The sequence below is a fragment of the Glandiceps talaboti genome, chromosome 7 (genome assembly GCF_964340395.1).
Source record: "Glandiceps talaboti chromosome 7, keGlaTala1.1, whole genome shotgun sequence".
Classification (NCBI taxonomy): domain Eukaryota; kingdom Metazoa; phylum Hemichordata; class Enteropneusta; family Spengelidae; genus Glandiceps; species Glandiceps talaboti.
Window position 1 is genome coordinate 13,597,580 of NC_135555.1, and position 13,231 is coordinate 13,610,810.

The 13,231-nt window shown below is 37.0% G+C and overlaps 1 protein-coding gene across 1 annotated transcript; it reads right to left on the minus strand.

Moving 5' to 3' along the window:
- Positions 1 to 536: 536 nt before the first annotated feature.
- On the minus strand, positions 537 to 12,262 carry LOC144437686 (solute carrier family 28 member 3-like). Its single transcript, XM_078126691.1, has 12 exons — positions 12,146 to 12,262; positions 10,634 to 10,733; positions 9,271 to 9,423; positions 8,547 to 8,830; positions 7,269 to 7,410; positions 5,984 to 6,175; positions 5,398 to 5,559; positions 4,809 to 5,068; positions 3,933 to 4,101; positions 3,023 to 3,199; positions 2,309 to 2,489; positions 537 to 1,441 (listed from the first exon to the last, which is right to left on the minus strand). Exons 2-12 carry the CDS (start codon positions 10,718 to 10,720, stop codon positions 1,326 to 1,328), a joined length of 1,923 nt encoding a protein of 640 aa, XP_077982817.1. The 5' UTR covers positions 10,721 to 10,733; positions 12,146 to 12,262; the 3' UTR covers positions 537 to 1,325.
- Between the last annotated feature and the right edge of the window lie 969 nt (positions 12,263 to 13,231).

The window sequence follows — 13,231 nt, forward strand, 5'->3', positions numbered from 1 at the left end:
ATTAACACTGTGTGTATTACAGTGTGCTTACACTTTTTCATATATTTTTTTCCTGTATGATTGATTCTAAGTGCCCACTTCCCCATATAGTTTGCTATGCCAGACCAGTAAATATCCAGCGTTGCTAAAAAAATGACTATCATAAAAATTTGAATATGTGAATATTATTAACATAAATGAATACCAATTACCCAAGATTCATACAGGAGAAATGATGTTGGCTTGGTGTTTCACCCACATGACATATGTTTTTGATAGATACATTTCAACTCCGACCTAACAGTAACACAGACACAGCACACAAAGCAGGATCCTTTGTCCAATCACATTGAAAAGTGATAAAACATCAACTTTCCTTAACAGTGTAGTAGAAACAAGGCTTCTGCTGAAAAATGCACATGGACTAGCTGACTTCAATTATTTACTTTCCAAGTGATAATCAACATGGTAACTTAATATCTACTTCTACATCGCCACTGTATTTGGCACACATATACAATAACTATTGTCTCTTTTGCAATAATTTTGCAGTTGTCTGAGTGTGTAAAATATGTCAAGTCACACAAGTGAAACACCAACAAGGCAACATCATTTGCATTACTCTGTAAGTTTTACGGTTGGACAAATCGTGTCCCTTTCTTGTTGGCGATAATAGTATAAAAATAAGCCTCTAATACTTCGCATGTAAGCATGACAAATGCTGCATCTATTGACTATAGTACTGTTACTATTACTACAAAACCGCTACTGCTACTACCACAGTAAGTGCTGTTGCCATTCATTGCTACCAGCGTAGTTGATATCCTGTTACCAGGGGGTGTAACTCTAGTTCATCTATTATCCATCTTAAGAACGAAAAGTGTTCAGTCTATAGGCCTAAACTACCAGGCAAAACACTTTGGTTTTTCTTTCTTGGCATATATTACTAACATCCGTTGCCATTCTCTCTACTGATAATGTTGCCAAGTGAAAAGTGTGTTACGGATACGTTACTTGTGTATAAATAATATCATTAACTTGGGTAACGTAATTACAAATCCAATCAAAAAATCACAAAAATGTCACTACACCAACAGATAAAGCAAAATGTGTGATGGTCAATACTCTTGCTCATTTGTCGCCATGGTGATCTTGTCGCCATGGTGACCCGTATGGTGGTAGAACAAGATTCAAAGGTCATGGATCACAGGATTTTCCATGAAGATTTAAGGATTTTTTCAGCGGCAAAAAAATGGCAATATCGACAGCGGTATATTATAATAGTTCTGTGACCTACAGTTAAAAGCCATCTTGGCAGTAATGATTGCTGTAGTTCTAAAATTTGTTTACGTAATGCTGAGCTGCGTTGTGTTGACGATTGCTTCAGTGATGTTCAGCATTGTATCGTTAGTAAGAGTAGAATTCATCATATCAACCACTTCCGTTCCTTCGTACAGAATACCTACGGATAAAATGAACACGGAGAACATTGGGTAATGGATTTAAATCGTTAGTATGGTATAAAATAAAACTGAGAGTTGAAGTCCATATAACCTAATATGCTATAATACATTGCATAATTGCACGTATATGCTAACTCTTCGCCCGCCCCTTGTTTGCAACTTGGCTTCAACTGTTCCTAATTGGGACTTGAATTATTAACAGATTCGTAGATTCTCATAATTTTAGCATATGAATCGAACGATTAATATATTGACAATTTTACTCGCAAAAAAGTCTGAGAAAGTTTAAAGGACAAACAATATAATGAAAATGGCAACATAGTGAGCGACTGGTCAATCAAGGGCGAGATCAAATCAGACGAATGCATTTTGTTTATGCAGGGAAGTCTCTCAGTATTCAAGAGATCTCACGAGATATCAAACTTTGGAAATTGTGATCCTTCCTATATCCTATATATACATAATTTTAGACGTGGGATAATTAGAAATTATTCCCTAATTTTTTTGTTACTACTCATCTAGCGACTCGTATAGTAATGACAAACGAGTATTTTCTGGCTGAATTATGAAAAATATAGAGGAATAATATAATTATTCCTCTCCAAGCATATACATTTTGTAAGTTATGAAAAATCGGGGAAACTTATAGTAATTTGGGACGTTTGGATTCGATCACCGCAAACCCAGTGACATAGATACAGGATTTGTGAAGTGCAACGACCAGGGAATACAATCCACATTTTCTTTTCAAAGACAATAACTTGGCTTGCGGATGGTATACACCAAGATATAGATTATGTGGATTACTTGAGAAACCGCTGTATATTGACATCCAGGTATCTCTAAATGTATCATCGTATTCCCACCTGCTATACATGCAGTCATAAAGTTTGCAGCGTTCCCGGCAAGCATTGCTCTGACGACAACTGCGTTGATGTCTTTCTTTCGTTCAGGTGCTATACCTAACAGTGCCCCCAACGTCATTCCAATGCCAGCCAAGTGAGAAAATCCACACAGAGCATACGTCACTATTACTTCAGACCGAGCCTGCAATATAGGCACACAAATATAAATTATTAAAACAGACTAAGTTGTACTCCTACAAATTCCTCAGTTAAGCTGTCCCCTTCCTTCGTTTCTTTGAATTATGTATGTACCATTACAACACAGACACACAGTACACATGGACACACACGCACGCGCGCTCACAAACGCACATGCACACGCGCTCACTAACACACAAGCGCGCGCAAATGCGCAAGGATTGTATCGTAAAAGCCAACGGTTACAGCAGAACATTTCAACACTACAACTACGATATAATGTTTGAATTACATTTCCATAACCATTGAAATTTATCCGGATTACTCAAAATATATACTTTTTAAGTTAGATGTAAAGTTAAATAACCACTAGCAGATGTATTCCTCTTTGTGTTTTGTCCCTATAAACCCCCAAGAAGAGTCCCATAAGTTTACACTTCTTTCACTCTCACACATTTGGTATATCTTCGTGAGATCCGATCTTTCAAACCCCTTCTTCCAGATACACAGCGACAGAAGAAACGTCACCATACTTACTGATATCGTTGGTTCCAAGCCAAGGTCACGATTAGCCAAGACGACGGCAAGTTTCTGGTAGGATACCGTAACACTTGTGACAATCTTCATCCCAATCAATTCACCCACTACAAAACAGTCTTCCCACGCCACACCCATCAAGTAGGCAACTGGCATGAATACCCAGGCACAAATCAACTATATCATGAAAATAGATATAACATTTTATATATTAAAACAAAAGTTTTCACAAAAACCAAATCCCTGTCATAATTATATCATTTCTATTACACCAGTGCATTATGTAGCCATCGTACAATAGTTTATAATCTCGCTCCAACTTCTTGGAAACTTGTTTGTTCGAACTTGCATGAAAATGGCATTAAATTCATGATCAACGGAACCTCAAACCCTGACCAAGTGTGTATATCCAGAGTGTGCTAACTTACGATTTTGTGTACCTCGAGCTGCCAAAGCTGAGTGCTTCCCCCTATCACGAGCTATACCCCGAGACGAGAGCGTCTATTCCCCGACGACAACTAACTTAGTACTTTTACATCCCTCAACTACACGTAGACATGGAATTATCGAAAATTATGGCTTTTCTTTGTACGAGACAAAATGCGTCACTTTTATAGGACCAAACGGTCCATTTACGTTTAAAAGAGCATTGTTACAAAGCTAAATGTCTTCGGGGATAAAAAATATTGTCGTTAACCAGCTGAAAAAAAAGAACGAAAGAGAAGACGAAACCTCAACATTCAAACAAGTTGACGCTTCCATTTTCTCGGCTCACTGATTGGAGAACAAATTCTGATACTGAAGATCACTGAATGGTGCATCCCTTTTTCGCTTCCACATTAATTAATCAGGTATGTATTGTTTCATTTTCAGATATAAGGTTGTCAGGATTTTCATGTCTTCCACTTACCTCGAAACTTAATTCTGGATGTCCAACCATTCCTCCAGCCCATGACAAAGTCGCATTCAAGAATTCCAATATTGCCAGAAAAGCGATGAAATTTGCAGCTACGTTGACAACAATGGGTACGGCAGCCATAGCGCCACCAGCGAGGGCGTCTATAATATTTTGATATTTTCTGTATGGAATACAAAATGGTCTTTTTTGTAACAATCAATGCAAATCTATAACCGTCTACAACGATTGATTGAAAGGGTACGCTCACAGTGATGGAGACAATGCTTTTTTTAATGTCTAAGGTGTTAAAAAAAACATGTACGTTTTATTATTTATCTAGAGTTTGGTTTTACTTTATTATTTTTAAAATCATTTTATAAACTTTTTTTTTACTTTGATGTAATAAAATTATTGTCAACTATTTTTTCAACGGATGTATACATGGAAAGTAACTTCGCAGGCAAAGGAGAAAGGTTTTTGCCTAAGCAAGAGCAACCTACGTACATATGAACTGAAAAATGCGAAGAACAACATTTGGAGAAAACATACGATAACATACATCACAACATGGTAATTTTGTCAGATTGGACACGGTCGTGAGATAATAGAAAGAAAACTAGGCACCCCATGAAGTTTACTAAGCAACTATGAATAGTTTAATATGAACTGAACCCCTTTTCCTGCTAATTGTTGTCTTAATCTCAATTCTTCGATAAGAAACGTTAAAGGCTCGATCCAAAGCACGTAGAAAAAAAACATCTTTCTACTATGAAAAATATGACAGTATTATACATTGTCAAGTCTGAGACTAGTTAATTTGTAAAGGCGACATTGTGCTTTACTACAGAGAAAAGTATGTTAAGGCGTCTATGTAAAATACACACTTACGTTATTGCAATATTTTTGATAGACTGTATATTTGCTGTTGGAGACTTCTCTGTTTCTGGATAGAAGAGTTTGGACACAGCTAAAGCAGCTGGTGCAGACATTACCGAAGCAGTGATCAGATAGGATGGGCTTATACCAAAGGCGATAGCTGCTCCCATGATGGACCCTGCAATCGTTGCATAGCCTCCGGTGGAGATTGCATGGATCTCCGACACCGTCATCGTCTTAAGGTACGGTGCCACCAGGAATGGAGCTTCGTTCTGCAATGTTGAGAAGTAAAATAAAAATACTGTGGGATAATTCTGAAATGTTCCCACTACAAACAAACACTCCACGTGACATTGACTCTTGTTTATTGACAATTGTAATATATACAATTTAATGTGATGAATGATTCGCACAAAATCACAAATACACCATCATAATCCGAATTCAAAACGTAAAGAATATATCCATATTCTATGTATCTTTGTATGGAACATGGAAGTATCACATTTAATATGCGTCAAACTATAGCGGTGACACAGAAGCGAATACTTAGGTAGACTTCGAATGAACCCATTCAAAAACGCATATCACATATACTCACCATACTAAGGAAGACATTGCCGGCTGCATTAAGGGATTCACTTGCCGATGTCCTCATAGTGAATTGTAATATCCATGCCAGCTTACAAATCATCCATTGTATGAGACCAATGTGATAACAACAAGCAATGAATGAACCTAGGAATATCATTATTGGTAGTACCTGTAATACATGTCAATATATATATTTGTTAAATATAGTATCTCTTAGATAGTAGAACTTTTATAGAACTTTGGTTATGTATTTGAGTCGTGCTTATAAAAGTATATGGAGTCAATTTACGTAGATGCATGTACGAGTGTGTGTAAAATGCCATGGTTTGTGACTGTAGTCAGGCGTAATGATACAAAACTTTTAGTGTGCCATTTCTCGCACTTCTTTCTTGTTATCATTTGATAAATTAAGCATTCGCATGTTATTTAAATCGTACATGGTACGCACGTGAGTGTTTAACCACAGACAAGGAAGTCTTGTTTGTGATTTAACGTTGAACTGTGTGAGTCGCCAAAAACCACAGACAAGGAAGATTCCTTATCTGTGCAAAAGCTCATCACATTTCTCTGAGTTAAATTAAAGTAGATCTTACCTTAAACACAAAATAGTGATTGTACCATAGTTTCCCAAACACGAATTCAGAGCCAGCCTCAGTATAGTTAAGAAATTTCGTGACTTCCTCCCCAAGAAACTTAAATGCTTTGAATCCCCATTGGGTACGAAGTATGATGATGGCGAGGCAGAATTGAAGGATAAAGCCCCAGATAACAGGTCTCCATTTAACCTACAAATAATAATAATGATAATAATGATGATAATGATGAAGATGATGATAATAATGATGATGATAACAATGACATCCAAACTGAGTAATACAATATTGTTGCGCCAACATGGGCTTTTGAGCCGGGGCTTGGGGTGAGGTGGACGATAGTTTGTTGTCCGATTTGAGAGAGCAGATAACATCCCGATCTGACGGCGCAAACACTCATATATATGGGAGAAGTTATATATATATATATATATATATATATATATATATATATATTACATGCTGAGCGAACGATTATATGGTAGGAAACGTATACTGAATGTTATAGTACGGTTTTTGTTCAGTTAAATTGCCAAAATATAGCATAAATGTAATATTTTTGTTCTGTAATTTCTTTTCATATTGAACGACACATATAGACATAATTTGACTGGCTAGTTGGTCGGAAAGACATTTGTATGTGTTGATGGTTGGTAAGCCATTTGTATGTAAGTTGACAATCTGGCTAACGACATTGGTCAGATACTGGCGTGACTGGTGACCAGAGATGTGTTTGTGAATAGTGTATTTACTTGACTCTCAGACCACTAATAATAGTTAGTGGTCTGAGCTTGACTGTGACTACTTTGACATAATATTGGTTGTTTGCTCGATAGATGGAAGCATAGGTTGGTCGGTGTATAGTTTATGATTGATTGATTGATTGATTGATTGATTGATTGATTGATTGATTGATTGATTGATTGATTGATTGATTGATTGATTGATTGGTTGATTGATTGATTGATTGATTGATTGATTGATTGATTGATTGATTGATTGATTGGTCGGTCGGTCGGTCGATCGATCGATCGATTGGTTGATTGATTGGTTGGTTGGTTGGTTGGTTGGTTGGTTGGTTGGTTGTTTGGTTGATTGATTGATCGATTGATCGATCGATCGATTGATTGATTGGTTGATTGGTTGGTTGGTTGGTTGGTTGGTTGGTTGGTTGGTTGGTTGGTTGATTGATCGATTGATTGATTGATCGATTGATTGATTGATTGGTCATGTTTCATTTTTGGATAAACTGAGTAAGACTAATCTTTTTGTAAAAATATCTTACCTTACTTGGATGCTTAGAAAACAAGAAACAAGAGAATATGATGGCAATAAGACCAACGAATGACATCATATTGGCTGGACGTTTTGACGTATCAATAATGATCCATGTCACGAGTAAGCCGACGACGATGATTCCAGATACCCTAGGATTAATTACCAAATCATCAGTCAGTACATACAAAGCTGTTTCTTTCTTTTCACATTTTACCTTTCTACTGACCGCGTTGATATATTAAAAATGTCGGTCCCAGCCTGTTTTCCTACCTGTGTGGACGGTCAATAAATCATTGGTTCGGGGAAAAAAACATTAAAATGTCCAAAGAAAAGTTATCATTGATCGGGTCTCCTTAGATATACTGTATTATTATTATAGCATATTAATCCGACCCCAATTACTTCATGTCAATTGCATCTTTTATAATTAAATATTCTGTATATTTCAAATAACATAATCTCTTATATATCAACAACAGTCTAGGTCAGTCCTTTTGCGACAATGTGATATATCCACCATGCCCTTTTGTGACACTGTGGTATATCCACAAGGCCTCTTTGTCGCAACATCGTAATACCCCTAGGATCCTATGGAAAAACAGTAGAACATGCTCCCATGAGAGTGGAAAAAATATTCCTGGCTCCCAAGAATGTGAGTCTACTGTTTTTAATTCGTACGTTTCATTTCGATAAACTATTGATATATCAGTTCGAAGCAAAATATTAGGGTGAACTGATAAAAGTGTACTATTTTACGGACTTTTTTGACAAACGTGCAGCGTATAGGTAGCAACTTTTATTAAGTTGCTAACATTTTTTTCAGAACTAAAAATACTAGTAATTTAATTGTCCAATTATTTTGCATACCTGTCATGTGTACTATCATAGGTCCAGTCTAGATGCTATACAATATGAAGATCTCGCCATTCACGTCTAGTCAAATGGATATATGTAGAAAAACATTCCCTTGCTAAATTTTAAATTACCACCACCACCACCACCACCACCACCACCACCACCACCACCACCAGCTTTATTTAATCCTGATGATGTTATCACATCCACATATGGCTTAGGTGGCGTTACCATGTAAACATAATTTACATATCAGGATCTTGTTTTCGTTGACTGATAAGCACCTATCAATGTGTGATGAATTACTACTGACATTGCTTTTGTCAGCATGTAGTCAAACTAGATTTCTTCAACCTCTGACTTATGGTAAAACGCCAATTTCTTTTTGACTGAAATGTTTAATTTAATAAACGTTTTTTTATGTACATACCATCTTATGATATTCCAGTACTTGTCAACTAATCTCATAACCGGACTACAAATGACGTCATCCAACCTGTCTCCAAATCGCTTCATGATGAAAGAATACGTCACACAGAAGACGACAAATAACGTCAGAGCAAAGAGTGCAATTGCGCCCTCAAAGTCATAGTACAGGGCGTAGATAAAGTAAATGGTATAAGCCATGAGTAGTAATGCATAGAATCCAATTTTGATATGCCGTTTGTACCGTGCAAGGAATCCATAGATCGCTGTTTGTACCCGTTCAATACCCTGTAACGTTGATGGGAATAGAACACTATATAAGGTGTATGTGTATTTCGAGGATTTGTAAGCTTACCTCTCACGAGTCTCAGGCTGAGTTGATATAACAAAAGTTTTGGAACGACTCATTGCAATTTTCTGCAAGTCAAAATATTACTCCAATACTTGTATGTTTAACACACCACAAAAGCAATAAGATTTTAGTTGACACAAAACAATGGTCGAAAGTCAAATTATGTGAATACAGAACACCATTATTAACATTTAATAGGGGAGAAAAATAACAAACAATTGCAAGGGGGGGGGGACTTTTTAAAAAGTAGATATGCACGGTAGCTTTCGAGTTGTGGGAAGACAAATAAAACCCTAATGCTGCCAATACTATCTAAATATTTTGTATTTAATCCATTTAACCCCCCCCCCCAATATTACGGGTATGTTATATTTACCCTGGTACAACAGTTGTCCGGTGCATCATCATCGTCAAATCCACCCTTCTCCTCGATGTCGATCTTCTCGCATCTGTCGACGTCCGTCTTTTCGTCATATGGATTATTCTTAGATTTGGGATGGCCATTCTTTGGTACGTCGTCGTCTTCTTTCTGCAAATGAAATAATGGCTTTGGGACATCAAATATGAATGGATTGAATTCGATTGAATTACAAACTGTATAGAAAATGAACAATGAACTTGAAGGGACGACATGGCGCTGTTTTTTGAGCAAAGTTGAGTCAGGAATGGCTTTGAGATTTAATGAATGAATGAATGAACGAATGAACGAACGAACGTCGGAATGATTGTGTACATAGGTGTGTTTATGTATGTTTTAGTACAATGTACGAGGTATCACCTACCCCATTCCCCAATTTAACGCCTTGATCGTCGGAGTTAATAAAGTTGTTTGATCTTACATTTTAATCATTTTCACATTCAAACATAAATGTAATACCGCTCTGTGATACTAGTATTATGTTCATGTCTTTTTTCAACTCTACAGTGACCAATGAAAGAAACTATACTCAAAGAAGCAGAAAATGACTTCCTCTACCAGATCACTGAACGCTAAATCATACAATGCATGCTTTATGGCAATTCAATTGTACAGTGTGGATAGAACGACCATATCATACAATGCATGCTTTATGGCAATTCAATTGTACAGTGTGGATAGAACGACCATTCCATTGAAGGTTTTATCATACGCTTCAATTCACACAAGTAACACAACTTAAAAAAAGTATGTTTGTAATGAGTCTCTCTCTTGGCTTATCAGGTGAGACAGAGTGGTATACAGTCATTGAAGTGTGCATACCTATTTTAGTGGTCTGAGATAATACGTAATATTTTGCTGTGAAAGGATATAAATCTATCCTTTCTTCTATAGTTTAGAGTAAGTTCGTCGTTTCAAAATAAAGTGTGTTTTTTTAACGTGTACATTTTTGTAAGTTTTCATATCTTGAGATTTGTTAGTGTATTAAATAAATAAACAAACAAACATGGTGCATAATCTCGTCATTCTGCCAACCCCTCTATCACGCGGGGATTGTTTTTTTTAGCTAAGGTTCTTCACGATCACTGGTCATAACATTACAATGCATATGAATTGTACGATACCTAATTAAGGAGCATTACTACTTGTTCTTGTTGATGTGAATCATGGCAAATATACCACAGTGCCATGGTTTATTAGTTTCATGTTCTTCTTTCGTAAACCTACCTAACACACCTAGTTTTAACATTTGTAAAGTCGAATAAACCAGTTCAGGCCCCAAGGACAGACAAAGGGTATATTTTACAACCGAACAACTGACCTGATTCTGTTTTTTCCATACACCTGAAAGATCAACCTTGCAGTCATCTTGGGCAACCATTTCATAGCTATCATTTCTTCCGTCCATTTTGAGTTGCGTCCTAAAATTATCAAAACCAACATAAACAATTGCTATTCTCTAATTAATTCTGTCTATAATGTTGACATTGTACGAGGTAAACTATATAGTTGCTAGTGCGGCTCCAAATAAGATAAATTGCAGAAAAGTAGTTGAGTCTGATGATAGCTGCGGTTGACTTGTTTCTTCACAGGGGTCAACTGCAACTCCGTGGTTGACTGACACGAATAAAGCTAATCACCCCCACTGATCTCCCGTCAATATTGATAATCTATCACGAGATAATGTATTTGTTTAAGATTATCGGGGCGAATATTTTACATGATATCTCAGACCTTTAGGGGTAAACCATTTGATTAGGGGGGGGCTGAAAGATTTTCGAGAAAAATAATTGTCCAAAAGTAGGGAAAAAATATGCTGACCAACTCAAGACAGAAAAACTGATGGCAAATGCTGAAACAAACCGAAACACTACCATCAAATCAAAGTACTAAAAATACTGGTTTATCCCTTAGTGGTCTGCGATGATATCGACGTAAGATACGGGAGGGACGACCATTACTGATCAAGGCAACCCGGACTGGTCTTCTCTGCTGGAATGATACGCAACCCGAACTGAATGTAAACAAGTACACAAAACATGACATTAATACATATGTGTACCGGTCGCTCACCCAGGACTGTGTCTCCTAAAGACAGCGGACATAACTTCTTTCTAGAATGGCCTTGAATACAATACAATACAATGCAATGGGATGTCCTTAGCAACCATTTGCTCCTATATAACTTCAACAATTGGTACATATTTAAAATATATTTATAACTTGGTATTAACTCGAAATGATTGACAACGTTCTCTAGATAAGTAGATACTAAGGTCAGGTAGACTCAGTTCGGATGGACAAAAGAAAAACGAAACAAATAGTAACAGTCTGCATAGTTGGTGTTGACAATATAACCTTTACTTGACCTTATCTTCAAAATGAGCTAACGTCGTATTATTGCCCCTTTGTCTCGTCTCCATGACGATGCACCGCCCTGTTTTCAGACGCTGTAAATGTCACGTTTTTACATAATGAGTTTACTGTCCTATAACCACAACAAAACTGTTTATCAATATTTCTACATACCACTCGCTCTCACAACGTTCATTAATACTCACACCTGAGGAACGTACCTCCCTGACTTTGCGATCCAACACGTGTTATCAACGTGCGAGCTAATATTATGCTATCAGTTTTACATTGAGTGCACACCCATCCCTACCCTAATTGCTACTTTACCAAGTGATGCAAGGCGTCTGAGATTCCAGGTACTTTGTTTTTAAGCGTTTTCATATTAATTACTGTCAAGCGACGAGAACCTCCGAGTCTCTGGACGGACTGCTGCATGGTGTTCCAATAACCCCAGTCTGACAAGTGCAATATAACTTACCTGAATACAGAATAAGTGTACGATTATGTCAGTCGGGGTATGGATGTATTCATGTTGTTGTACATGTCCAGTCTAAAGTCCAGCTACAGGTATACACAGTACGTATACATATGTCATATAGTTTAGGTAGTTGTAAGTGTTGTTAGGAGGTCGCCTCAGCTATTGAATTCGTTTGCCCCTAGCACGATACACTCTGAACCCAAGGGCAGCAGCAACGACGTGTGTAATGATACATAAACAAGTCTTCGGGACACACCTCAAAGTACAACAGACATGCAGGTACTTTTTTCCATCCAGGTCAATTTCTGAATTCGCCCTACGAGATACTTAGGGACCATTGTGTTTAAACGCTGTAAATGTCACATTTACATATGAGTTGGAAGACGACACACTATTGAAAACAAGTAGTAAATTCACACGGTTGCAATTTGGAATTGAACACGTGTCTTCTGAAAATTACCCACCCCACCAAAAGTCAAAAATGCCACAAGTAAAGACCACATTGACCAAACTGACATGGCCCCGCCCTATCCACATTGTTGAAAACGATGTTACTATAGCAACATTTGAATATAATTGAACATTATTCTTTTAAGAGCATAACTTATTTTTTGGACAGGTATAATTTTTCATTTCTGTACATGTTAATCTGAAATCCATGTGTGTATCATTTCTAAGGTTATCTCAGTACACAGCATATACGTCTATATGCGACTCATTACGTGTAATTCATCAAAATTAGGCACCACATAATTAGGAAAATAGTTGATAAAACACAATAAAGTAAATCATCTTCTAATAAAGCTACCTATGGTACACAAACCCGTGTGTGATAAGTAAACTATCTTCTAATAAAGCTATCTATGGTACACAAACCCGTGTGTGATAAGTAAACTATCTTCTAATAAAGCTATCTATGGTACACAAACCAGTGTGTGGTAAGTGAGCTATCTTCTAATAAAGCTACCTACGGTACACAAACCCGCTTGTGGTAAGTGAGCTATCTTCTTATAAGCTACCTATGGTACACAAACCCGTGTGTGGTAAGTGAGCTATCTTCTTATAAGCTACCTATGGTACACAAAC

Coding starts and splice junctions, on each gene's coding strand:
- LOC144437686 (XM_078126691.1), bottom strand. CDS start 10,720: ATGGACGGAAGAAATGATAGCTATGAAATGGTTGCCCAAGATGACTGC. Junction 4,102..4,808: donor ATCAAAAATATTGCAATAAC/GTAAGTGTGTAT, acceptor TATTCCATACAG/AAAATATCAAAATATTATAG. Junction 2,490..3,022: donor GCTTGGAACCAACGATATCA/GTAAGTATGGTG, acceptor CCTATATTGCAG/GCTCGGTCTGAAGTAATAGT.